General features: G+C 41.8%; 1 protein-coding gene across 7 annotated transcripts in view; it reads right to left on the bottom strand.

Moving 5' to 3' along the window:
- Positions 1-24,235, bottom strand: part of BBS9 (Bardet-Biedl syndrome 9) — a 417,433-nt gene that overhangs the window by 305,197 nt on the left and 88,001 nt on the right. For 6 of the 7 annotated variants that reach the window (XM_067562493.1, XM_067562496.1, XM_067562495.1 and 3 more), the window contains 5 exons: positions 18,930-19,032; positions 17,848-17,952; positions 14,636-14,650; positions 8,177-8,317; positions 6,552-6,647 (listed from right to left, as the gene is read on the bottom strand). In XM_067562493.1, coding sequence (XP_067418594.1) covers positions 6,552-6,647; positions 8,177-8,317; positions 14,636-14,650; positions 17,848-17,952; positions 18,930-19,032 — 460 coding nt within the window. The remainder of the gene's footprint in view (positions 1-6,551; positions 6,648-8,176; positions 8,318-14,635; positions 14,651-17,847; positions 17,953-18,929; positions 19,033-24,235) is intronic. The other variant, XM_067562494.1, reaches the window with a different exon arrangement.

The raw sequence follows: 24,235 nt of genomic DNA, 5'->3' as shown, positions 1-24,235 counted from the left end.
TCAATGGTATCTTATCTGAAAGGAGTTGAGGAGTTTCAGTCCAGTGCGTGGGAGACAAGCACCCACATCATAAAAAATGCCAACACAATTAGCACTAAAGGCTTATTCTAGACTAGGATAAAAAGGTTTAATTTCTAAAATATGTTAGCTAACACATTTTAAAATCTTAATGAGTACAGGCTGTATTTTAACACACATTCACTGATCAAGGTGAAACTCCAGCTTCTTCCCAGGATTCATTTTGATCAGCTAACGTGAGATGAAATACAACTTGCCCTTTCTATATTAGGGGTTTTAAATTCTTAATTAAAATAGATTAGCTAATACACTGTAAAAACAGACACAGTAATTGACATCTTTGTTTGCAGCCTTAGCAAAGAAACCACAAACTAAATCTGTATGAAGACCACTTCTAGGTCAGTATTGAGATATATTTTAGGTGGAACACAGGAGAAATTTGCATTTCCACTGTCCATGCAATACTTGTTCCATCAGCAAAGAGCTTCAGTACTTCAGTGTCTAAGCACTGTTATTTTTCCAGAGACCATCAGTTCATCTGGTACTGGTCACTTGCTCTAAATGTTTTTTCTTTTTTTAAAATAGAAAACTTCCATATGATCGTACTGAAAAGGCAAATTTTATTACACAAACATAGCTAATACATGATTTACATGACAGAATAATGGATTGTCCATAATATATATACATTCAGTCTGTATTCCAGGACACACACAACTAAGCCATTCAAACACAACTCATTTTAATAGCATGAAATTCTACCCAACAGTATAATTTTAAATGCATTTGTATTATTGATAATCTTTGCTCACAGAAGCCGTGAGAATGAAGTACCACTACATGGACTTGCTTATGTATAATATTTTTTCAAAGTGTTTCATACACATTAAAGATTTTTTCCAAGATTCAACTTAACCAAAAAAGATTTGATGTATTTTGTAGCTATCCCTGCCAATTTTAATTAGATATTAGCCATAGGACAGGTTGCTACATATAAAGTGGCATCAAACACCTCATTTGTTTTCAGAAGGCTTTCCAGGCAAGCCAAGAGAAAAAACAGTTACTAACCTTCTGTAACTGTTGTTCTTCGAGATGTACTGCTCATCTTCATTCCATGTTAGGTGTGCGCGTGCCTTCGTGCATGGCTGTCGGAGATTTTTTTGCCCAAGTGGTATCCGTAGGGTCGTCTCTGGCACCCTCTGGAGCCCCGTGTTCACGCAGCAGTATATGAGATACCGCCAACCTTGCACCCCCTCAGTTCCTTCTTGCTGTCAACTCCGACAGCAGGGACAGAGGGCAGTCATGGAATAGACATGAGCAACACGTCTCAAAAAATAACAGTTACAGAAGGTTAGTAACCATTTTTTCTTCTTTGAGTGCCGGCTATGTCAATTCCATGTTAGATGACCCACCAGCAGTATCCCTGGAGGTGGGCTCGGAGTTCATGAACGTGCCACTTGCAATACTGCTCTACCAAAGCTGGCATCGTACCAGGCCTGTTGGGTAATAACATAACGGGACGCGAAAGTATGAACTGAAGACCACATAGCAGCTCTGCCCATGTCTTGGATCAGAGCAGTGCCAGGAAGGCTGCTGATGAGGTTTGCACCCTGGTCGAGTGAATTGTTAGAATCACTGGTGGAGGCACTTTTGCTTGTTCATAACAGAACTTCATACAAGCGATTAGCCACAAGGAGATCATCTGAGAGGAGACCGGCAGACCTTTTATCCAACAACTGCAACGAAGAGCTGCGTCAACTTTTGGAAGGGTTTAGACCTTTTGATGTAGCAGGCCAAGGCCCATCTAATATCTAACATGTGCGGTCTACGCTTCTCACAGGATCTGTGCGGTTTCAGGAAGAACAGAGGCAGGAATATATCCTGGTTATTGTGGAACTGTGACACCACCTTTGGCAAGAAGGCTGGGTGGAGTCACAGCTGGATTTTCTCTTTATAAAACACTGTAAGGTGGTTCTCAGGTGAGAGCTCTGATCTCGGAAACCCTTTATGCTGAGGTGATGGCCATTCACAAGGTGGGGCCACCAGGTGGAAATCTTCCAAAAGAGGAACAGTAGAGAGCAGTATGATAATGGCTCAAAGTGGGGGCCCATGAGCCTTGAAAGACTAGATTCACGTCCTCAGCTTCCAGTTCCAGCCTTCTGTATTCCTGGGCTCTCTCTTCAGCTTCTCTTTCCACATCAGCTATCTTTTGCTTTTCCTGCATTCAAACTTCTGCCATTCTTCTCTCATGCTGAAGACGCAGGCTCTCTCTCAGGGCCAGGGCCCAAGCATAATTTTTTTAGGCCCAGTACAAACCTGTAACACGGACCCCCTCCCACACACATACCATAAGCCCTCATCACATACATACAATCTCATGAGCCAAGAAAATTTTTTTCCTCATGGTAATGGGGGTTGCAGCCTGGGCCGGGCCACCCAGGGCCTCTGGGCCCCAATAAAATGTACCCTTTTCCTCCTCCATGTGGGGGCCCTGCTCAGGACATGCAGTTTGATTGCTTCATATGGTCATGGATCACTTATCGTGACAACTAACTTTAACACTCTCAATATCAAATTTTAAATTTGGAAAAGTGTGAGGTTCTGAGCCAAAACCAAAATGATCTGGTTCTGTGGATCCTGCTGAGTACGCCAATGTGACCTGCCCGTGCCTAGGGTGGCCCACATGAAAATTCCAAGGTCAGGGCAGGCTGCAAAAGGAGAGCAGATTCTCCCAGAATTGTTGGGTAACACTGAAGTTAGATTCCCCAACCAGTCACAAACAGTGCTCCTAATTTCCCACACTGGTTATCAAGAAGCTACAACAAGAAATACACAGCCCCATTTATTGCATTTCAGTCTCTGGCTCCCAATCAGCAACTAGGTCCAGTAAAAAGGCAACGTTATTTAAAACTCTATTCCCTTTACCAAAATGTTCTCCTGATTCTCCAAGGGTCGGCCACATTAGCAGATCAATATAAATTTGGATTTTACCCAAAATACCACACTGCCAGCCAATCCTTTAGTAACTAAAGCTAAAGTTTTATTATAAAAGGAAAGAAACAAATAAGAGAAATGTTAAATGGTCAAAACAATCAGATACACACAAATGACTTTAAAGTCCATATATATTAGATTCTCAGCAGAATTGTGGCATTTGCAGACTTGTACAGTTCCTCTCGTGTACATCCAGTACCTGGATGGGTCTCAGTCCTTTATTTCACAGCTGCAGGTGTAGAATAGAAGCAGGAATGAAAACAAGATGGAGATGGTGAAGCTGGTCTCTGGTCTGCCATGTGGCTTGTTTCAAACATAAGTTCACATTCATAGCACATGGGCAGGGAAAGGCACTTGCAGTCCTCCTGACCACAGGCAAGTCCCTACATGTCCTGATGACTCATAGATGCTGTCCTGGCTCCTCTCCTGGGGGCTCATTGTAAAGTAATGGCCCCCAATGAGTCATTAATGCTGACACTAATCTGCCTGTGGGGTGTAACCCAGTAACACAGCACAAGTGTTTGGATACAGATATATATCATACATATTCATAAAATATACAGTACAAAGATGACACACACAAACATTATCATCAAACTTAGCAAATTATAACCTTTCCAATAGTACCTGACATAGCATATCTTGTAAGATTCATTGTAATTTTGCAATATTGATATCAATAATATTATAAATGATCACTCATATTCCAGACAGTGTCACAACTGCGTTTTTGAGGCTGGTGACTCAGCTCTCCCTCCGACTCGGAGGACAGTTCCTCCCTCGGGGACCATGGTGGAGCCTATGGCAACTCTTCCTGTCAGCTGCAGCGGGGAATTGGAAAGCAGTGCCAAGGAAATGGTGATCGGCAATGGGATTTCCCTGGGTGGTGCCAAGATGCAGCATGTGATGAGGTGTCAGGGCACGTGGTGCCAGCAATCGGTGCCAGGGGTCCAGCAACCGTCACCATGCTACCGATGCCCCATGACATGAGGGTGATGACCAGTATCGGGGAGACCGAGACCGGTGATATGTAGACGATGAGTCTCTCCTCTGGGTTGGAGATTGGGAATGCGGTGCCGGGGACTGGGTTCGAGATGGCGAAGACCTTCAACATGACACTGGGGATCTTGGCCAAGATGCTGTGGACTGGTGCCAAGGGTAAGGCCAGCGGAGTGGAAGGCACGGGGAGTGCCATCAAGTTCCTGGCTGCTTGAAAGGCCTCTGGCGTCAAGGCACCATTAGGTGGAGGGACCCCCTTCTGCTCCCAGGAGTCAGGGGTGGCTCCCTCAAAGGGCTTTCAGCCCTGGGAGGAGAGGCTGCTCTAGCCGCTCCAGGGCAGGTGATTGGCCTGATCTTGGTCCTTTGCCCGAGCCCTCCTTCTCATCCCTCTTTGGCATGGGGGAACAGCCTCGATCAATGCGCTGTTTCTTTCACCGCTTCTTCAGCACTGTTGAAGGTGAACGGCGTCAAGAAGGGCTCGGTGCCGGCAGGGCGCTCTGCACCGATGCTGAAGTATTCAGCACCAAGTCTGAGTGGGAGGATCTGAGGCTAGTCTGAGAGCCGCCTCCATTAACAGGGCTTTCAGGCGAATGTCCCTGTCTTTCTTAGTCCATGGCCTGAAGCCATCGCAAATCTTGTACTTAGCCCTCACGTATGTTTCCCCTAAACACTTTAAAAACAACTGTCGTGAGGGTCATTAAGCGAGAAGGGCTTGTGCCAAACAGAACACGGTTTGAAGCCCACAGCATGCACCGTCACTGGGACCACTGTCTATAACTTACTAACTAACCAACTAACAAGCTATTTACAAGACTTATCAACAATTATCTATGAAAGAACCACTAGGCACCTGCGAACAGAAGAGAGAAAGCTGTTCCAACAGCCATCATGGGCAGAAAGAAAGAACTGAGGGGGTGCAGGGCCAGCAGTGCCTCATATATCACTGCATGAGCGCGGGACTACAGAGAGTGCCAGAACCAGCCCTATGGATAACAGTAAGGCAAAAAAAACTCCAACAACTGTGCACGACAGCGTGCACACAACTAACATGGAATTGACATGAACAAGCACTCAAAGCAGAAATGATGCCTAGTCAGATTAGGGGGAAGAATAAATGTTTTAAATCTTCTCTGTAGTGTGATTCTTACAGGTCAGATCTAGGAAATAAATATGACAGTGTGGGAAAGTTTATATTAAGACTGTAAGCATCATTCCTAACTTGTGAATAAACAAAACCATAATGAAGAGGAAAAACCTGGGGGTTCGAGTGGAAGGATTGAATATTATGTCCTCACTAAAGGTTAAAATACATTCAGTCCAGCCAGATCCTCAGTTCATGTAAGTCAATATGGATCTATCCCATACATGTGAAACATTTAATACAACTATTCTATAAAACTGAAATCTAAATAACTGATTCTAACTTTAGTTTACAAGTAAAACTCTATTTACATATTCTTTAAATTCTTTGGTTCCTAGAAACTATTACTGAATGTTCCAGTTATTTCAAACTGTTTAAATTCTTCTGTCAACTTAAACAAATATTAAAAGTAAGCAAACAATAAAACACAGGACACAAACAGTGCACACATATCCTAATACAAACAAATATGAATCCTATAAATATAAAGTGACTGATATTGTGAAGGTCTTTAATAATCACTGTCCAGATGTTTCCAGTCTTTAATGGTTTTGAAGATGTTAAAAAGGTATTAAAGGGATTCTCTCAGTTTAGAACGCCTTACTTTGATGCCACTCATATTTATAAAACCCATCTTGAATAAATGATTTTAAAAACACATTTTACTTTGTGATTTCGATTATTTTTATTTGGATAAAAATATTGCAGAACAACAAACTAGCTTTACTGTCTGTCACTTAATCAAGATAGTGTTCACGTCATTCATTCTAAATCCTCCAGTTTGACTCAGTAGTGGTCAACAAGTATTTTAGTTTTGGAATTTATGCATGTAAAAATGCAGATTGGTGCCTAATCTGTTTAGCTGCTTTTCTAAATCCCACTGAAAATCAAGGGGCATTGCAAGTTAAGTGGAATTAGACACCTAACCTGCCTATGTGTTTTATAAATCCCACTCGTTGCCTACCTGCATCTTTAAGCACCTAAATACCTTTGAAAATCTGTCTAAAAGCCCGATTCCTTGCTGAGATTTTTTCAGTCTTGAATAAAGACCTGTGACATTATAAAATTTATATGTAATAACTTAAAAGAACCAAATAAATTATCTGGCACCCTTTTAGTAGTTTTCAGAAAAACTACTATACAAGAGCTAAGTAGTATTTTGTTTAGTTTTAGCATTTCTTTGCTTCTCTAAAATATTATTGGGAGGTACAGGGGGTTTGCTTAGAGACCTCCTATTCATATTAAGAGAATTTCTCTATAAAATTCCCCATGCAGCAACTAGCATGCTAAATGTGGGCCAGATATTCAGCTGACTGAAATTGGACAATACACAGCAGATGCTTATCTGGCCCATAATCTTATCTTAATCTATAATTAAATTATTTCTAATATTACTCACGTGAGGTTTTTGAAGCAAGAAGAGTGATTCTAGAACCAGTTAAGAACTGGAATCCCAGAACATTTACCTGATCTTCATCAGACTGATCAGCAAAGTCTACAAGAGAAAATTCAAAATAAACTACATTAGTATCTTGCTATAATTCAATAAAAGATTGCAGCACACTACTGAGCCACATTAAGGGCTAGATTGTCCTGGCACAGGTAACACATGAGGGAGATCTGCATAAGAAGGGACCCATGGAAAGGCAAAGAACAGCAGCTGTCCCTGTGAGCAGAGATTGGTTGGTCCATCTCCCATCAGGAAGTAAATCATCCAGAACGGGACAGAGATGAAGCCTGGCCATGGCCCCTTCTCCCACCTAATGCATCCACCCACAGAACATGACCAAGGCACTGTGGGTTTCCATTTCCAACATGCCCTAAGATAGTACAGAATTAATCCTGTGCAGCCCCAGAAGAGAGAGTTCCTCTAGAACGCTCCCCCTGGAGAAATTCAATTCCACACTGCCCTCCACTCAAAGTTTTGTGGAAATTTCACAGATGAGCTCAAAACTGTACAATCTATTGGAAAAAGACTTTTAGATTTTAAGGGTTCAGTCTTATCCTTCAGTACATACATAATCATTCTTCACCAGCTACCTCATTAAATTAGCTACTATGCAACGTTACTACTGTATGTAGTGCCTGAAACGCACACCTAGTCTTAAAATGGCTGGACCAAGGGTATCAAGAAAGAAAGAAAGACAGAAAGACTGAAAAAGGAGGGAAGACAATAGCCAATATTCATTAAAGGACCCACACAAAACCACAGTTTCCTCACAGATCACAAAAGAAACAGCGCTCCTTGTATTTCTTAGCCAGCCATTGGAAAAAAAAGAGGAATTTAAATTTGATGCACTCTTTTGGCCACAAGTCTGCAACATACGTTTTAATCAAATACTGTAATGATAAGGTGTTGTTCTGGACTAGCACAAATTGTTTTAAGGACTTTGGACAAATTGTAAATTTTGTTCTATATATGTTTCTCTTTTTGAAAATTGTCGTTTTATCATTTTTAATTTGATCAATAAAATAATATTGATAAGTGAATCTCAAAATTATAAAATAAAATGCACTATTTTAAAAATACCCGTAAAACTGAAACTCATAACAGGGAAAAATTTTCAAAGCTGTCAGACAAAACTGAAACCTCTGAATGAACATATTGAAACCTAAATGCAGAAGACACTAAGCCACAGAAAGGTACACCTTTATAGGATTACTTAATAAATACATTTGAAAATCAATACATACAATATATTACACATAAATATAAGGGAAAATATTTACACTTGAAGCAATGCAACATCACAGTCACAAATGAAGCATTTTGATACTTTGGTTTCCATGCAGTAAACCAGAACAATTACTATAATATTTTAACAAAAATTAAAAGCCCTATACAGACATTCTGATAATACATTTTACACCTTTTACACGGAAGCCAACAAAAAATATTCAACTTTGTATTTTGCATTTGGCAATTATCTTATAATTACTCTATCATTACTTCATGATAAAAGATTCCAATCTGAATTCCTAACATTTCTTACGTTACAGACACATCACCATTTAAAATCCTACCTGGGAAAAGGTTCACAAGACTGACGGGAGGTTTATTGGTATCGATAGTTAGTTTGTGGTTTGCTGTTTTTGAAGGTTGTGCTGGAAAGCAAATTAACCGCAAAGGTAGTCTAAATTTGCACTGAGCAACTCTTGGTACACCTGAAATGATAGGACAGATAGTTTGCATTAACAGTGTTGATATCTGTATTCTGAAGGCAAAACATTTCATGCTATTGTTTATCAAAAAAGTATAATGTTTTATGTAGATCAGGAACTCATTAAAACAAAATGGTCAAGCCATGCAAACTTTTGAATTATGGATCATTTTCAACCTAAATACGGTTTTAAAACACTCTTTTAAGGACAAATTAAAACTGAATGTTTTGGTTTCAGACTCCATGAAAATAGTATTAACCAAATCTATTAAAGCTGTATATCTGTATTCATAGAGATTAAATAGCATTAAAGAATATTACAAGTTTGTACAGACTTTCAGCCAAATAATTCCACTTTAATATGACTTTGAGTTGCCTGGCATATGCCCGATGCACTAAATGGCGTGTACAGACACAGCAGCAATATATCTATGTATTCCTCTCAATTATCATGCCAACTACACACTTCAGAACATACACAGTTGTTTATTTGTCATATCCTTAAACAAAATCTTTCCCCCATCAAATGATAGCAGATTTTGGCTTAATAAAATACTGTCCAGATGTTAACACAGTCTAACCTTTGATGGAATTGCACCTGGCTCTTCTCAAGCAAAAATCAAAAGGAATCATATGTATGCTGCCTTCTCTCTTACATATTCTAACAAAAAAAGACATTTGTACTTAAAAAATTAAATGCTACAATTATAACTACAGTGGTTCATTACAAAGACATAAGACATTATCGTTGCAAACCCTGCTATACTACATTTGGTTAAACCAGTTTAAAAGAATGCTGCATCCACTTTCCTTAGAACAACATCCTGAAACTTTGCATCTCAATATCAATGATTTATACAATCGATTTGAAAATAAAATTCTTAATTAAAATTAGAGAGACAAGGTTGATAAGGTAATATCCTTTACTTGGCCAACTCCTGCTAGTGAAACAGTCAAGATTTTGAGCTCCACAGAGCTATTCTTCAGGTCTGGGAGAGGTACACCAAGTGTCACAGCTAAATACAAGGTGGAACAGATTGTTTAGCATAAGTAGTTAACACATATTGTAAGAGGCCATTCAAAGTGAATTAGCCTGTTAACACCTCTGCATTTATAGGACAAAAAAGGGTGGTTAGTGGGTTACAGATCGGATTCATGGTTTATTACAATAGTATCTTTATTAATACCATGACTTTTAGTGTCTAGCAAAGTTATGAATGTAATCTCCCAGACCTTTGAAGGTGTTATGCAGGTTTCCTTTGAGGACAAGGATTGAGAGTTCAGATATGGAGCGATCATTTTGTGAAAAGTCTTCGCCCATGAGTGATATGGGTTTTTTGTTTTTCATCATTTTTCTGTGTGAGTTCTTTTGAGAGCATAATGATTGTATGGTTTCGCCCACATAGTTGTTATTGGGTCATTTAGTGCATTAGATGAGGTACACCACATGCTGTGATAGCCATGTGAAGGACCAATGACAGGGACTGGGGGCACTTTCAGTTGATGGGCTGTGGTCTGTGGGGAGCTTGCCTCTGATGAGTTTGGTGATGTTGTGAAGTTGTTTGAAGGCTAGAAGAGGGGGTTCAGGAAAGGTTTCTTTCAGGATGTACTTCCTATTGAGTACGGGTTGTAATTGTGTGATCAGTGGGTTGTTTTTTTTCCTGCATTGAAGCAGTTTCTCTCATGGTATTTGGGTGGCCCATTCCATAATGCAATCTACTTCTGTGGGAGAGTGTCCTTATTCGGTGAAAGCGGTTTTAAGTATGTTAAGGTGTGTATCTAGGACTTTCTCCTCAGAGCATATTCTGTGGTATTTAAGTGCCTGGCTGTAGACAGATAACAGATTTCTTGCTTTGTTTGGGGTGGTTACTGGATCCGTGAAGGTAGGTGTGGTGATTTGTGGGTTTCTTATATATAGTTGTCAGTAAGTTTCCATTGTTGAAGCTGATCGTGGTATCCAGCCAGTTGATGCTGGTGTAGGAGTGTTCTAGAGAAAGTCTGATAGATGGGTTATGGTTGTTGAAGTTGTGATGGAAATCTATAAGGGAGTTTAGGTCATCTGTCTAGAGGATAAAAATATCATTGATGTATCTCAGGCATATCATTAGTTTCATGGTGCATTCGCCCAGAAATTATTCCTCAATGTGGCCCATGAAGTGTTTGGCATATTGGGAAGCCATCCTAGTACTCATAACTGTTCCCATGATTTGCACAGTGTTTGTTTAATATAAAATTGTTATGGGTAAGGATGAAATGAATGAGTTTGGCGATATGTTTTGGGTGGATATCTGAGTGTTGTCCATTGCTTTGTAGACATATGAGGCAAGCAGTGATGTCATCATTATGGGAGAGATTGGTGTATAGAGAAGTGACATCCATGATTGCAAGGATGGTGTTCTGAAGGAGGTTGTTAATGTTGAGGAGTTTCTGGAAGAAGCTGGCCCTTTCTGTGGTGAGTGGCTTGAGGACGGTTTCTACAAGTCCTGATATTATTTCAGTAAGAGTTCCATGGTCAGATCTGATGGGTCTGCCAGGGCTCCCTTGGTTGTGTAAGTTGGAAACCATGAAGAAGATTGGTTGGCCTGTATAGCTTGAGAGCTTGTCTCTTTCACCAACAGAAGTTAGTCCAGTAAAAGGTATTACCTAACCCACTATGTCTCTATAATATCTTGGGACCAACAGAGCCACAATAACACTGCAAACAACAATGTAAGATATCAAATTTTAATTAAAATTGACCTTCAATTGACCTCCTGCTGGTAAACATTCATTGACTGAAGGATGGCATTAAAGAAAGTGGCAAGTCACTTTTTATTCAACTTCAGTACTGACTTATTATTCAAATGCATATTAAAGTTTATCATCTATTGGTAATGTGGTAATGTAATAAACTTCCATTGGTAGATGGAAGCAGAGATGGACAGAACTGGCTACCATCTTTGGCTAGCTGAAAAATTACATTTGGCATTATTGGGACTCAGCACCAGTGGGAGAAAAATGATACTACATAACAGAATACACACTTTTCTTAATAGATAAGATTTTTTTTAAATAACTTTTATTTTCAAATGCTAATCAGAAATTGTCAAGAATATGCACAAATGTAAACCAAGACTCAATGCTTTCTGAAATTAATGACAACACTGAAATGTAATTGCATTATATATATATGATGGAAGTCCTAGCAGTCTAAAATGGGAAGCCCTTGGTCTGCTGATTGAGCAGCTGCCACTTTCTTTTGCCAAAACATCCATTAGGGGAATCTACTTTGTTTTTTCATGTGGGGAAAGCCTGTGTACGCACAAAGGTCTACCATGCTGGTACTGGTATCAGCTTCACAGTAATACCACCCATTCTCTCCCAAAGTCCCCTAATCTCCACAACCATTCCAGATGATTAGTTGGTCAGGTTTAAATTTAGCCTAAATGTTTAGCATGATGAAATGTTCAGAGTAAATAAAGCAGGACCCCTGTCATGGCTGGGGTGACAACAGAGAAGCGATGAAGGCATGAAAGTGACTTTTATGGTAGTCATAAGAGAGGTGTGCATGGAAGGTAATAAAGAAAAAGGAGCTCAACCTTTTCTCTCCTCAGTCAAACAACCCCCTTCCATCTCATCTCTTTTTCTTCCTACCTATGGATCTGGCTCTACATGCTGCTTCAAGGATTTGTGCACAAGCAAGGTCATTGGGAGGCCTTGAAAGTCAGGTTAGGTATCAAAGCCAAGAAATGGACAGACATGCATTCAACCAACCTGTTGTTAACTTCACTAGCTCCACTGGCTGGTAGTGCCTCCAGGTGGTAAAACCAGCAGGACTTTTCAAAAATCACAATAAAACTTGTTTACATAAAACTGCCAGGGACCCTGACACAAGCCCAAAAAAGTGTGACATTCCAGAGCTTCAGGGACACTTGCTGAAAACTGCTACTCAGTCAACTAGTGAATTTTCAAAATGCTGACTTGAACAAATTTTACGTAAGTTTCTTATATATCTCTCCATAATCTACTAGAAAAATGAGTGAAAAAATCTTTGTTTCTCTCACTATTGATATAATACAAAAGACTGGATACTAAATCTTGAAACATTTGAGTTGCCAACAAGAAATACTTAATAACAGAATTTGCCACAAAGATTCTGAAATATTTTTATATTGAAAGCAAGTTTATTTTTTCTAGTATCATGCCAATTGCTCTTGGATCTCCAGTTCTCAGTTGCCTCATCATAAATAATATTTTTTCAACATGTACAAAGGAAATGCAAATCAAAACTTAACCTGACAGAATTTTACTTCCTGAAACAAAAATCTCAATTATCTCTGGTATATAGAGACAGAGTACAAAAATCAGTGAATCAAAGGGAAGCTGAGCCAAAAGCCGCTGAAAAATATTTAACTACAGTATAGAATTTATATTGGAGAATTCTTTCAGAACACTTCTTTGGGCCTGCTAAAGCAATTTTACATGGTAGCAAGAAAACCCAAAGTAGCACCAAAGTCTGGTAGCCAGAACCTCCTTGATCCCTCCATTATGTCTGGTAATAGACCTTGCATCATCCTCATCCATCTTTGTGTTATACTTTGCACATGTCACGCAACTTTAATGCAGTAATAATGGAGAACAAAACATATGGGATAACAATTTTTCCCCATGTATAAAAGCAGAATTGCTTATTGGTAATGCAACCAGAGCAGACCATTCAAAAATGGATGTGTAAATGAGAGAGAAGTAGGGAAAGAGAAGACTTTCAAACACCCATTAAGCAACCCTTCCTCTAATGGGAAATTGAACAGCTTAAGACTTCCTTCCTACCTGACCCCCAACTCCTTTCTCTCATTTTTTCAGGTGAAGGGAGATCTTACAACCAATACATTTCTTATAAAAAATCAGTAAAATAAATTTATATTAAGTCCCTATGGGATTTAATATATGCTTTAAACTTATCCAAACAGTGAGCCTCCAAAACTCAAGTACTGTCTTTTTACAGCCTACCTAGATGCTGGCCACCTTTCTATTCCTCTTTTATCCTCCTGTGTAATGTCACCTTGACAGCTGCACCACCTGAAGCCATGATACCTGTCATAATCATGGATATGTTTTTAACAACATTTGTGCTAGTATTTTTAATCATCTAAAAATCAACTTTCAGCCTTAAATAAGACAGTTCTAAGAGGAAATGGGATGAATGGTGGCAATTCACATCACTCCTAGAGCTACTGTTTCATTCTGTCCACAGATGGCATGGCAACAGTTCAAATCCTCAAGGTTTTTTTTCACAAGAAAGGTTAAATAAAATAGTGCTTAAATTCAACTGAATTAGAATTAGAATTAAATTCAACCAGCCTTAGCATCATAGAAGATTAGGGTTGGAAGGGACCTCAGGAGGTCATCTAATCCAACCCCCTACTCAAAGCGGGATGAACCACAACTAAACCATCCCAGCCAGGGCTTTTTCTCAAGCCACACCTTAAAAACCCAATTCCACCACCTCCTTAGGTAACCCATTCCAGTGCTTCGCCAGCCTCCTATGAAAACGTTTTTCCTAATATCCAACCTAGACCTCCCCCACTGCAACTTGAGACCATTGCTCCTAGTTCTGTCATCTACTACCACTGAAAACAGCCTAGTTCCATCATCCCTGGAACCCTCTTTCAGGTAGTTAAAGGCTGCTATAAATCCCCCCCATTCTTCTCATCTGCAGACGAAACAAGCCTAGGTCTCTCAGCCTCTCATCATAAGTCATGTGTTCCAGCCCCCTAATCATTTTCGTTGCCCTCCACCAGACTCTTTCTGATTTGTCCACATCACTTCCCTCATTCGCTGGCAATGCTCCTACTAATGCAGCCCAATATGCCGTTAGCCTTCTTGGCAATACGGGCACACTGTTGACTTATATCTAGCTTCTTATCCACTGTTGACCTATAGATAACACTGTAAGATGAAAGGAGGCTAAAGATACAGTAAGCAATATCAATATAATTATATTTGCCATCACTGTCCTCAAGATATAATAAAACACTTTAATATTGTAGATTCCAATGTTATGCAGGTGTAAATGTGTCGGAAGTCAATACAAAATAATCATTCATCATTTCTACTTTTCCTATGGATAACTTTCGCCTTATGTCTAAGCCTCACCATAGTTACCAGCAGTGGTCCCTACAGTAATGCCAAGCCAGAACATTGGTCCAAGGAGGATATAAATGTTTATAAGAGTGACCTCTTAAAATAGGACATTCACAATTCACTTCCAAATCAGCTTCATTGAAAATCAGCTGTCAGTTAGGAGACCCTGTCCAGTTTTTCTAACTTTTCCGTCACTCACCTTCAGGATTGAGTTCTACCGCATAATCAGCAACAGGAGGATGGGAGAAAAAAAGCAAGAACATGTAAGATACTATTTAAGAGGAAACAAAGAAGAAATGTAATAATTAACAGTTTAGAAAAATAAATGTAACTTTTATTAAAGGAAAATCCAGTCAGTGTTTGTAGTGTGTCTAAATATACAAGATGTAATACTAACAAAAAATAACCAGAAAAGGCCAAATTCATCATTGGTATAACTCCATCCAACTCAATAAAAAGGATTCAACTAAACTGTATTGAATTCCACAGAGTTAGACCCAGCATGAAGTTGATCCACAATTCTGGATAATTTAAACAAACAAAAATACATTCCAATGAAAGTTTTCTATTCAGATAGAGTGAGACCATGAAAGAGTATTTTTTCAAGGACTTAAATGTTATCTGAGGACTTGATTTTGCAAACACCAATAGGGATAGTGTGTTTGTATATAGTGCTATTGAACTAGCCAAGCCTAATGATGCAACAAAACTTCTGAACCACTAAGTCATTTATTTTATTTAATTTTTTATGCTCCTTGTGCTGTGACATCTGGGGAAATTCCATAATTAAATACGCGTTCAAGTGTGTCTGTAGGAAATAGTGATCTACTGTTCTATGATTACTGTATTTCAAAGATCTCAGATCAAATGTACCTTCAGGTTACAAGTATTTGTTTCTTAACTGCAAGGCCCAAAAACTCAATCTCTGAAAGTCAACGTGGGATTTTTTTTCATTGTCATTAACTATTACAGAAGTAAATTGTTCATTAGCTAATGCAAAGAAATAAGTAGTAAAAATGCACATCACTAAAATCACAGGATATGATTCAAGAAACCTAAAACCAGATTGCATGATTTACATATAGCTCTGTGCTAGAGGCTGTCCAAAGCCACATGGCCCCAGACAGAGCTCTTAGGAAGGTACTGCATACTCAGTCACTAGAAGCCATCAATCTCTGACATCCCTATAGTGCAGGGGCTGGAACTATGTCTGCTGCTTGCATAGATGATATGGAGCATGGGACCACATCCTTTGCCCTCCATCCTCCATGCACTAAAATAATCTAGTCTGAAGAGGACATAACTATTTTACCATCAGCCATTTTGATAGTCAGATTTACAAGTAAAATTGCACTTTAAATGGCCAATACAAGTAGCACAAACACAGCCTGTCTCCTTGAACTGCCCTAACCCCTCACAGGAAAAATTTCTCCAGTGATGATCCATTCTTAAATAAATACTTTAACCAAAAAATTATGCTCTGCTAACTCAGGCTCTAGTGGCCCACAAGAGAGAATGAATCCCAAAGCCAAGGGTTCACTAGCAAAAATTGTAGACTCAGGCCCTTCAGAATATAAATCCCAGGCATTTCAGGCAAGGAAAACCTGCCTTATGAGAGGAGACTCAAAGAGCTTGGCTTGTTTAGCTAACCCAAAGAAGGCTGAGGGGATGTATGATTGCTCTCTATAAATACATCAGAGGGATAAATATCAGGGAGGGAGAGGAGTTATTTAAGTTCAGCACCAATGTGTACACAAGAACAAATGGATATAAACTGACCATCAGGAAGTTTAGACTTGAAATTAGACTAAAGTTTCTAACCATCAGAGGAGTGAAGTTCTGGAACAGCCTTCCAAGGGGAGCAGTGTGGGCAAGAAACCTAGCTGGCTTCAAGACTGAGCTTGATAAGTTTATGGGAGGGATGGTATGATGGGACAGTCTAATTTGGCAACTGACTGATCTTAGATTACTAGTGGTAAATATGCCCAATGGCCTGTGAAGAGATGTTAGATGGGGTGGGTTCTGAGTTACTACAGAGAATTCTTTCTGGATGTCTGACTGGTGAGTCTTGCCCACATGCTCAGGGTTTAACTGATCACCATATTTGGGGTCAGGAAGGAATTTTCCACTCTGTAGCATGGGGCATGGGTCACTTGCTGGCGGATTCTCTATACCTTGAAGTCTTTAAATCATTATTTGAGGACTTCAATAACTCAGTCTTAGGTTAGGGGTCTATTACAAGAGTGGGTGGGTGAAATTCTGTGGCCTGTGTTGTGCAGGAGGTCAGACTAGATGATCATAATGATCCCTTCTGACCTTATAGTCTGAGTGCCTTGGACGATATCATGCTTAGCTTTTTTAAGAAAAACAAAGGATGTTGTCCTCAACAGTTTTTAGTATTGTGTAGCATGTATTTCTCAGAGCCTCTGAAGAGGGCTGTGGTTCTTGTGGAATCCAATGGTCCTTAGGCTTCCTGAGATCACGAAAAACACCTACGAAAGGAATGCTGCTTCCCACGCTGCCTTACATACACAAGGTAGTATGGGAAGTACTGAGCACATGAAACAAAAAATCCAGGGGGGAGGAGGAAAAGAGAAAGCAGGTTTCAGGCCAAATTTTCAAGATGATATAAATCAATGTAGTTCTACTTACTCACCACCAAAACTTTTACCAGTAGTATGAAATGTCATCCAGTTTTCTCCCAGACACACATGTTCTGACTGAGAATCAAACAGTGTGTGTAGTAATGTTTAAACATGACACAGTCATGACATGACATGAATCATTCAACTTAGCGCCTTGTCCTTTAATGAGAGCTGATTAGCCAGCAAGATATGCAAAGACAATAGGTGTCAGGGCAAACTGACCTGTTGTGTCACTATGGATAGCCTGGGGTTATTAGATCATTATAAAATGTAATAACTCGGGTTTTGTTCTTATTCATTCTAAACAAATAAAGCAATCATAAGTGCTCTTCCATAGACTAAAAGGTAAACAGGGTAAGGGAATAATCAGTCCTAGCGTCCATTTAATCCTCTTCCTCGTGCAGAGACAGTAACTGTCACTTTTGTTGGCAGCCTCTGCAATGAGGTCAAGGACTGAATGGTCATAAAGAGCTAATTAACTTCTCATCCCTAAAGGAGGTTCCTCTCAGGTCAGGATTGAAGCAAATTGCTGGGGGGCAGCATGTGGAAGCCTGTTTCCCTAGCTGTAAATCTATATAGTTAGCTCTGTAAATAGATCAGGCAAGTTAATGGTGCTATATAAAATATTAACTAAAACAACAGGAGACCAATTGCACACTGCTATTAACTTTAAAACATTTTTAAAAAAAGAAAAGAAAAAGTCAAAGGAATCAAAGCCTTTAAAAAAAAAAAAAAAAAAAAATCTTTCAAATCTCATGTTGCTCACCTGTGGGTGTGCTATAGGAACCTACAGCATTTCCCTCCAGCTCTGCTGGTGGGCAATTCCCCTTCAGAAAGACAGACAGGGCTACGGCTTTAGATACGCATGGCTCTACAAATAATACCAAAGCACATTGAATAAATAAGGCCAACTGAAAGAAAACCAAACATTTTCCAATACTTAAGGAAATATTTTTATATTAAGTTATATTATACATTCCTATCAAACTAATTCCATCAAATCTGTACAAAACTTTTTTCTTCAATATATATTATTAAAAGCAAAACAAGATGCTCCAATTCAAAACTCTCTTAAAATGCATAAGTGAATGTCTCTGTGCAGCAAATGTAAGACAGACTCAATACAAATGCAATTTTATATTGAGGTCACAGCATTTTACAAGGCCATCAGTCCTTTGTTCCTTAGGGAACATGCTGTAGGACCATAGGAATGGTTATTCCAGAAGAGACCAAAGGTCTATCAATTTTATTATCCTGTCTCAGCAGTGGCCAATATTAGATGCCTTAGAGCAGGGCTGTCAAACATATGGTCTGCAAGTTAGGTCCAGGCCCTACGACACTTTTCTGTGGCCTGCAGCTCCCTCTGCAACAATTTTCAAAGCAATCCATCCTGCAGCTCTCTTATTTTCAAAGGGGCTGTAAGGGGGCTAGAGAAGGCAGAGAGGGCAGTGCTGAACAGGAAATTTATGCCTGATTGGGCACACGTAACCGAACCTTATCTCCCCCCCTGTAGCTCAGCAGAAGCTCTTTGTACAGGCACAGTAACTACAATGCTATGTCTTTTTTGAGATAGAGTGACCAGTATTGGACATAGGTTTGCAGAAGAGGATGTGCCATTACATTATTTGATTGTATACTATTTTCAACATCATTTTCTATCTTTCTGGTTTTGTACGCATCCTAATGTTCTGATGGGTTTTTGGAACTGCCACTGCTATTTTTTTTTTAATAGAATATAATTATCAACAACATGTAGAAAGTTAAGCTTGGAATCTTAGAATAAGGCTCAAACACTCCCAGATAAAGCAATATATTATAATACTTTGTAATAGTAAAAGAATGATTTACCTATATCACCAAAGATGAACTGGTCATGGGTCAGTGCTAAAGGAGGTTGTACACATATTGATAATTTTGTTTTCTGCACAGCCAGTCTACTCTGTAGTGTGATCTGAGGTAAGTTGAAAGTAAAAAGGTATTACACACAAAAGCACCAAATTAATCTACTTATGATTTAAAAAACAGCATCATTAGGAAAATTCACTAGAAAAAAATCAGTACAGAACAATTCCACAATAACATTTAAGAGTATCAAATTCAGTGGTGATTTGCACTTGCACAATTCCACTATAACTAGCAGCTAAGAAAACTCCATGACAATGAAAAAAAATTGACATGGTATCTCAAAACTTTTGGTAATATTCAGCCGAGGCTAATTTATCTTATCCAACTGCAATACATTAGATTTGTATTTCTATATATTAGATTTTTATGTTGCAAATATCTTGTGTGTTTGGGTTTTTTAATGTAAAATAATGACAGTAGTCAATATAAATAGTAAAATTTTGACAATTATTTAATTAAGGCATTATTCTATACTTTCCTTTCACCAAAGGACTCTGTTCAGCAGTTGGTATGTTCAATGAACACCAAATCATGGAATCCTTCTCTCTTATGGTATAGCAATGATAGAATCTGCTCCTCACACAGAAACTATTTTGCAATGTACCTGGTTACCCTTAACACACATATAACATACCTTCATTATGTATAATGTAAAGATTCAGACTGAGGGAACCCTACACATATCAAGCAACTAAAGTAAAGTTCCAAATAAAATGTATTGATAAAAAATAAAACTTGTATTTTTTCTGATTTTCAGAATTATAAAATACACCCTATCGCAGTTAGCGTATGTAAAAAAAATCAAAACATTTTTTGCCTTTTTTTCCTGAAAAATAAGGACATTTTAAAAGAAAAACAACCCAAAACAGACCACACTCCTTAAACAAGCTTTTCAAAAAACAAATGAGTTTTGCACAGTGTCCTAAAAGTCTCCTGATTCAGGCTCTATCTGACTAGTGCTGGAAGCAAATTTCAAAATTAAAGGATCTCCACCAAGAACACACAGACAGCAGCCTCAAGAAGCTAGCATGAGAGTGCGCTGACTCAACTGCAAGTTTGAGTGTCTTTTATTTTAACTGCCCTGGATAAGGAGACAATTAGCCAGGAAGAGGACAGAAATGAAAATAATGGGCTAAGTTAAGAAAGTAGGTACAAAATGAAGTTGCAGTTGTTCACCTAGGTCTGAATTTAGTCCAATGTTTTTAAAATGTGCCTCAATTCCCATTAAAAATATCTATACACAAAAACTGCACCAGTTTAATTAAAGCCAGACTAAGTTAAACAGATATAACCTACTTATAAACTGACATAGGAGTCCCCATGCAGAAGTTTGCAACGGTTTAGCTAAAATGATTTTTAAAACTATTTTGGTTAAAAAGGTGCAAGTTTTGGGTGTAGACAAGGCCTCACATTGTCCATGCTTAGTAATATTTGCAATGTTCATACAAAGGCAAAGTTTGCTCCATACTCTGAAGTGAAAACCTCAATGAAACGAACAAAGATGGAGAGGGCTGAGTTAACATTTTTGCTGGTGTTGGTTTAACTAGTTTTCTGAACCTGAGTACATCTATTTACAGTGTGAATGGTAGAGAAAATAATGACACCGAAATTCAGTGAGAAGTTATGTGAATGTCATGCTTATAAAACAGAAATGTCTTTGCAAATATTTTATTTTTTTACAGAGACCAGGTGTGTGAGTAAATATCTTTTTTTGGATCAACTTCTGTTGTGAAAAGGACAAGCTTTCAAGCTACACAGAACTCTTCTTCACATTATGGGTAAGAGCCTCTACTGTCCCTCTAAGATACAGCCAGAAATCACACACCAAGGGGAAGGGAACTAGGACTAAGATAGTTTAAACTATCTTTGCCCTATCTGGATCCTAGGCTGCTATGGGTACTGGAGAGGGCTCTGGCGTAAGTTTAGACTGCTCTGTCTAAATCACAGCAATCTCTCAGGGCTGTACAATGGGCTGCAGCTCCAACAAGAATCCCTGAAGCACTATATGCTGTGGCCCTGCATCTGACATGTCCTGCACACCCCAAGTCCAGCCACCCCTCCAGCACAGATTGCAAAGAGGATTTTGTGACAGATCAGGGCATTTTCACATATATTCCCCCTCAATGGTCCAGCAAGGGCACCCACTCAAGACTTCCAATTTCCCAGCCACTGCCTTTCTTGTGTGAAGACCCACATCTCACTCCCTTCTGACCAGGGTATGTCGTGGGGAAGGTGTGCGCCTGGCTCTTCTGCCGCGACTACACTCGGAGGGCCAGCCAGGGGAGGGATGCGGGGATAGAGCAGCTGGAGCGGGAGGTCTTAGCACTGGAGAGGCGTCTTGCTGCCAGCTCCAAGGATCATCCCTCTGCGGAGCGTGGCAGGAGAAGTGGGAGGAGCTCCGGGCCCTCGAAGACCTTCGGGCTCGGGGTGCCTTCATTCGATCCTGCATCCATCTCCTTCAGGAGATGGATCGCAGCTTCCGCTTCTTCTACACCCTGGAGAAAAGGAGGGGGGCTCGGAAGCACATCACCTGCCTTCTGGCAGAGGATGGCTGCCCCCTCATGAACCCGGTGGAGATGCGTGGAAGGGCCAGGGCCTTCTATGCTAGCCTCTTCTCCCTGGATCTGACCGAAGCCACCGCCCGGAGGGTGCTCTGGAATGAACTTCCCACAGTCAGCATGAGTGACCAAGACCAGCTAGGGCTACCTCTCACTCCGGCTGAGTTCTCGGGAGCCCTCCGCCTCATGCCCACAAACAAATCCCCAGGCATGGACGGGCTGACTGTGGAGTTCTACTGCGCGTTCTGGGATGTCCTCGGCCCAGACCTCGCCACCGTCTGGGCTGAGTTCAAGGCCAGCGGAGAGCTCCACCTCTTGTGCAGGCGAGCCATGTTCACCCTGCTGCCCAAGAAGGGGACCTCCGCGACCTTTGGAACTGGTGTCCCGTCTCACTCCTCAGCACGGACTATAAAATCATAGCCAAGACCCTCTCACTACAGCTGCAAGATGTGGTCCATCCCGACCAGACCTACATCGTCCCGGCCCGCATCATCTTCGATAACCTCTATCTGGTCCGGGACCTCCTGGAGCTTGGGTGTAGGGATGGCCAGCCATTCACCCTCCTGTCCCTAGACCAGGAGAAGGCATTTGACAGGATGGACCACGGGTATCTCCTGCGCACCCTGCAGGCCTTTGGCTTTGGGCTCCGCTACGTGGGTTTTCTCCAGGTGCTGTACACCTCTGCAGAGTGCCTGGTCAAGCTCAACTGGACCCCAACCGAACCAGTCAGCTTCGGGCAAGGAGTGCGCCAAGGCTCCCCTCTGTCAGGCCAGCTGTACACTCTGGCCATTGAGCCCTTCCTCTGTCTCCTCTGCTGGAGACTGATGGGGTTGGTGCTCCATGAGCCAGAGCTGAAACTGGTCCTGTCAGCGTACTCTGACAATGTACTCCTTGCGGTCCAGGACCCGGGCAACCTGGCACAGCTGGAGGCCTTCTCCGCCCAGGTCAACTGGGTCAAGAACCCTGGCCTGATGGTAGGGGCCAGGTGGCAGACAAGCTCCCTTCCACCCATGCTTCAAGACATCCGGTGGAGCGCAGGTCCACTGCTCTATCTGGGCGTTTACCTTTTCACCAACCATCCCTCCCCAGTGGAGAACTGGCAAGACTTGGAGGACAGGGTGTCTGGGCGGCTGCGGAGATGGACAGGACTGCTCTGGTACCTCTTCCTTCTGGGGAGGGCACTGGTGCTCAACCAGCTGGTCCTGTCCATGCTCTGGCACCAGCTCAACACCCTGGTCCTGACCCCGAGCTTCCTGGCCCACCTCCAGAAGACAGTTCTGGAGTTCTTTTGGCCAGGACTGCACTGGGTCTCTGCAGGGATCTTGAGACTTCCCCTGGAGGAGGGAGGACAGGGCCTGTGCTGTCTCCACAGCCAGGTACACACCTTCTGCCTCCGGGCCCTGCAGAGATTCCTTTATGGTGCAGGTAGTCTGGCGTGTAGCCACTTGGCACACGCCTTCCTCCGCCGCCTCCGAGGGCTCCGATATGAACAGCAGCTCTTTTTTCTCCATCCGAGAGGTCTTCCGCGAGACCTCTCGAGCTGCCAGTCTTCTACCAGGACCTCCTCCAGACTTGGAGGCTGGTCTCGGCCTCCAGGCCCCTTGCGGTCACCGAGGGGGAGAATCTCCTCACAGAGCCCCTGCTACACAACCTCCAGCTCTGTGTGCAGCTGGTAGAGACTCCCTCGGTGCGATGAAGGTTGGTCCTGGCAGGAGTCACCAAGATCGGAGATTTCCTGGACTACGACCAGGGGGACTGGGTGGACCCCCAGGCGCTGGCTCGTCACATGGGGCTCTCCACCCTTCGAACCCCCCAGCGCATACTCCAGGAGATGAGGGCAGCCTTGCCCCCCACTGCTCAGGCTTCCTTCAAGCAGGTCTTGGGAGAGGGCGCTCCCCGGCCCTCTGGTCCCGGCCCTCCGGTGCTTTCTATCCGGCTCTGGCCCCGTAATCCCCCCCCCGGCCTCCCTCTCTCCCCACACACCGAGCCAGCTGCATGACCTGCAGTCAGTCCTCTTTCGAACCGTACCGAGAGACCCTCTCTACATGCTCGTGCTGCATACCCTTCATTTCCTCGTCCTCGTGTCCCACCCTGACACCAAGTGGCGGGACCTGTTGCCACCTGCAGAGGACGAGGACTCCTGGTGGGCCAGTCTGTATTCCACCCTGACCCCACGGCCCGCCGGGGACATCAGTTGGCGGCTCCTTCATGGAGCCATAAGCACGGGCGTGTACTTGGCGCGGTTCACCCTTCACCCCGACACCTGCCCCTATTGCGGCGTGGTGAAGTGTGTGTGCCAGGTTGCAGCCCTTGTCCTGGCTCCTCCAGAATCTCCTGCGGAGGTCCTGGCTGCACTTCTCACCACACCTGTTCATCTACACACACCCCAACTGTGGCCCCACAAAGTCGCGAGACCTTCTCATCAACCTCCTCCTGGCCCTGGCCAAAATGGCCATCTACAAGACCAGGGAGAGGAGATTGGCAGGGGAAGCGCTCTGCGACTGTGGGACCTACTTCTGTTCCCTTGTGCACTCATGCATCCGGGCAGAGTTCCTCTGGGTGGTGTCCCTTGACACCTTCCAGGAGCAGTGAGCACTGTCCGGGGTTCTCTGCTCAGTGTCCCATTCTGGTTTTCTTCATTTGTCCCTGTGACCCGTACACCCCTCCCTGGTTTTTCATTCATTGTCCCCC

Source organism: Emydura macquarii, unplaced genomic scaffold (assembly GCF_026122565.2).
Source record: "Emydura macquarii macquarii isolate MOO-44397 ecotype Brisbane River unplaced genomic scaffold, CSIRO-AGI_Emac_v2 contig_2432, whole genome shotgun sequence".
NCBI classification, from domain to species: Eukaryota; Metazoa; Chordata; order Testudines; family Chelidae; genus Emydura; species Emydura macquarii.
Note: the sequence above shows the minus strand (reverse complement) of the source record. Positions and strands in the feature narration are given on the sequence as shown.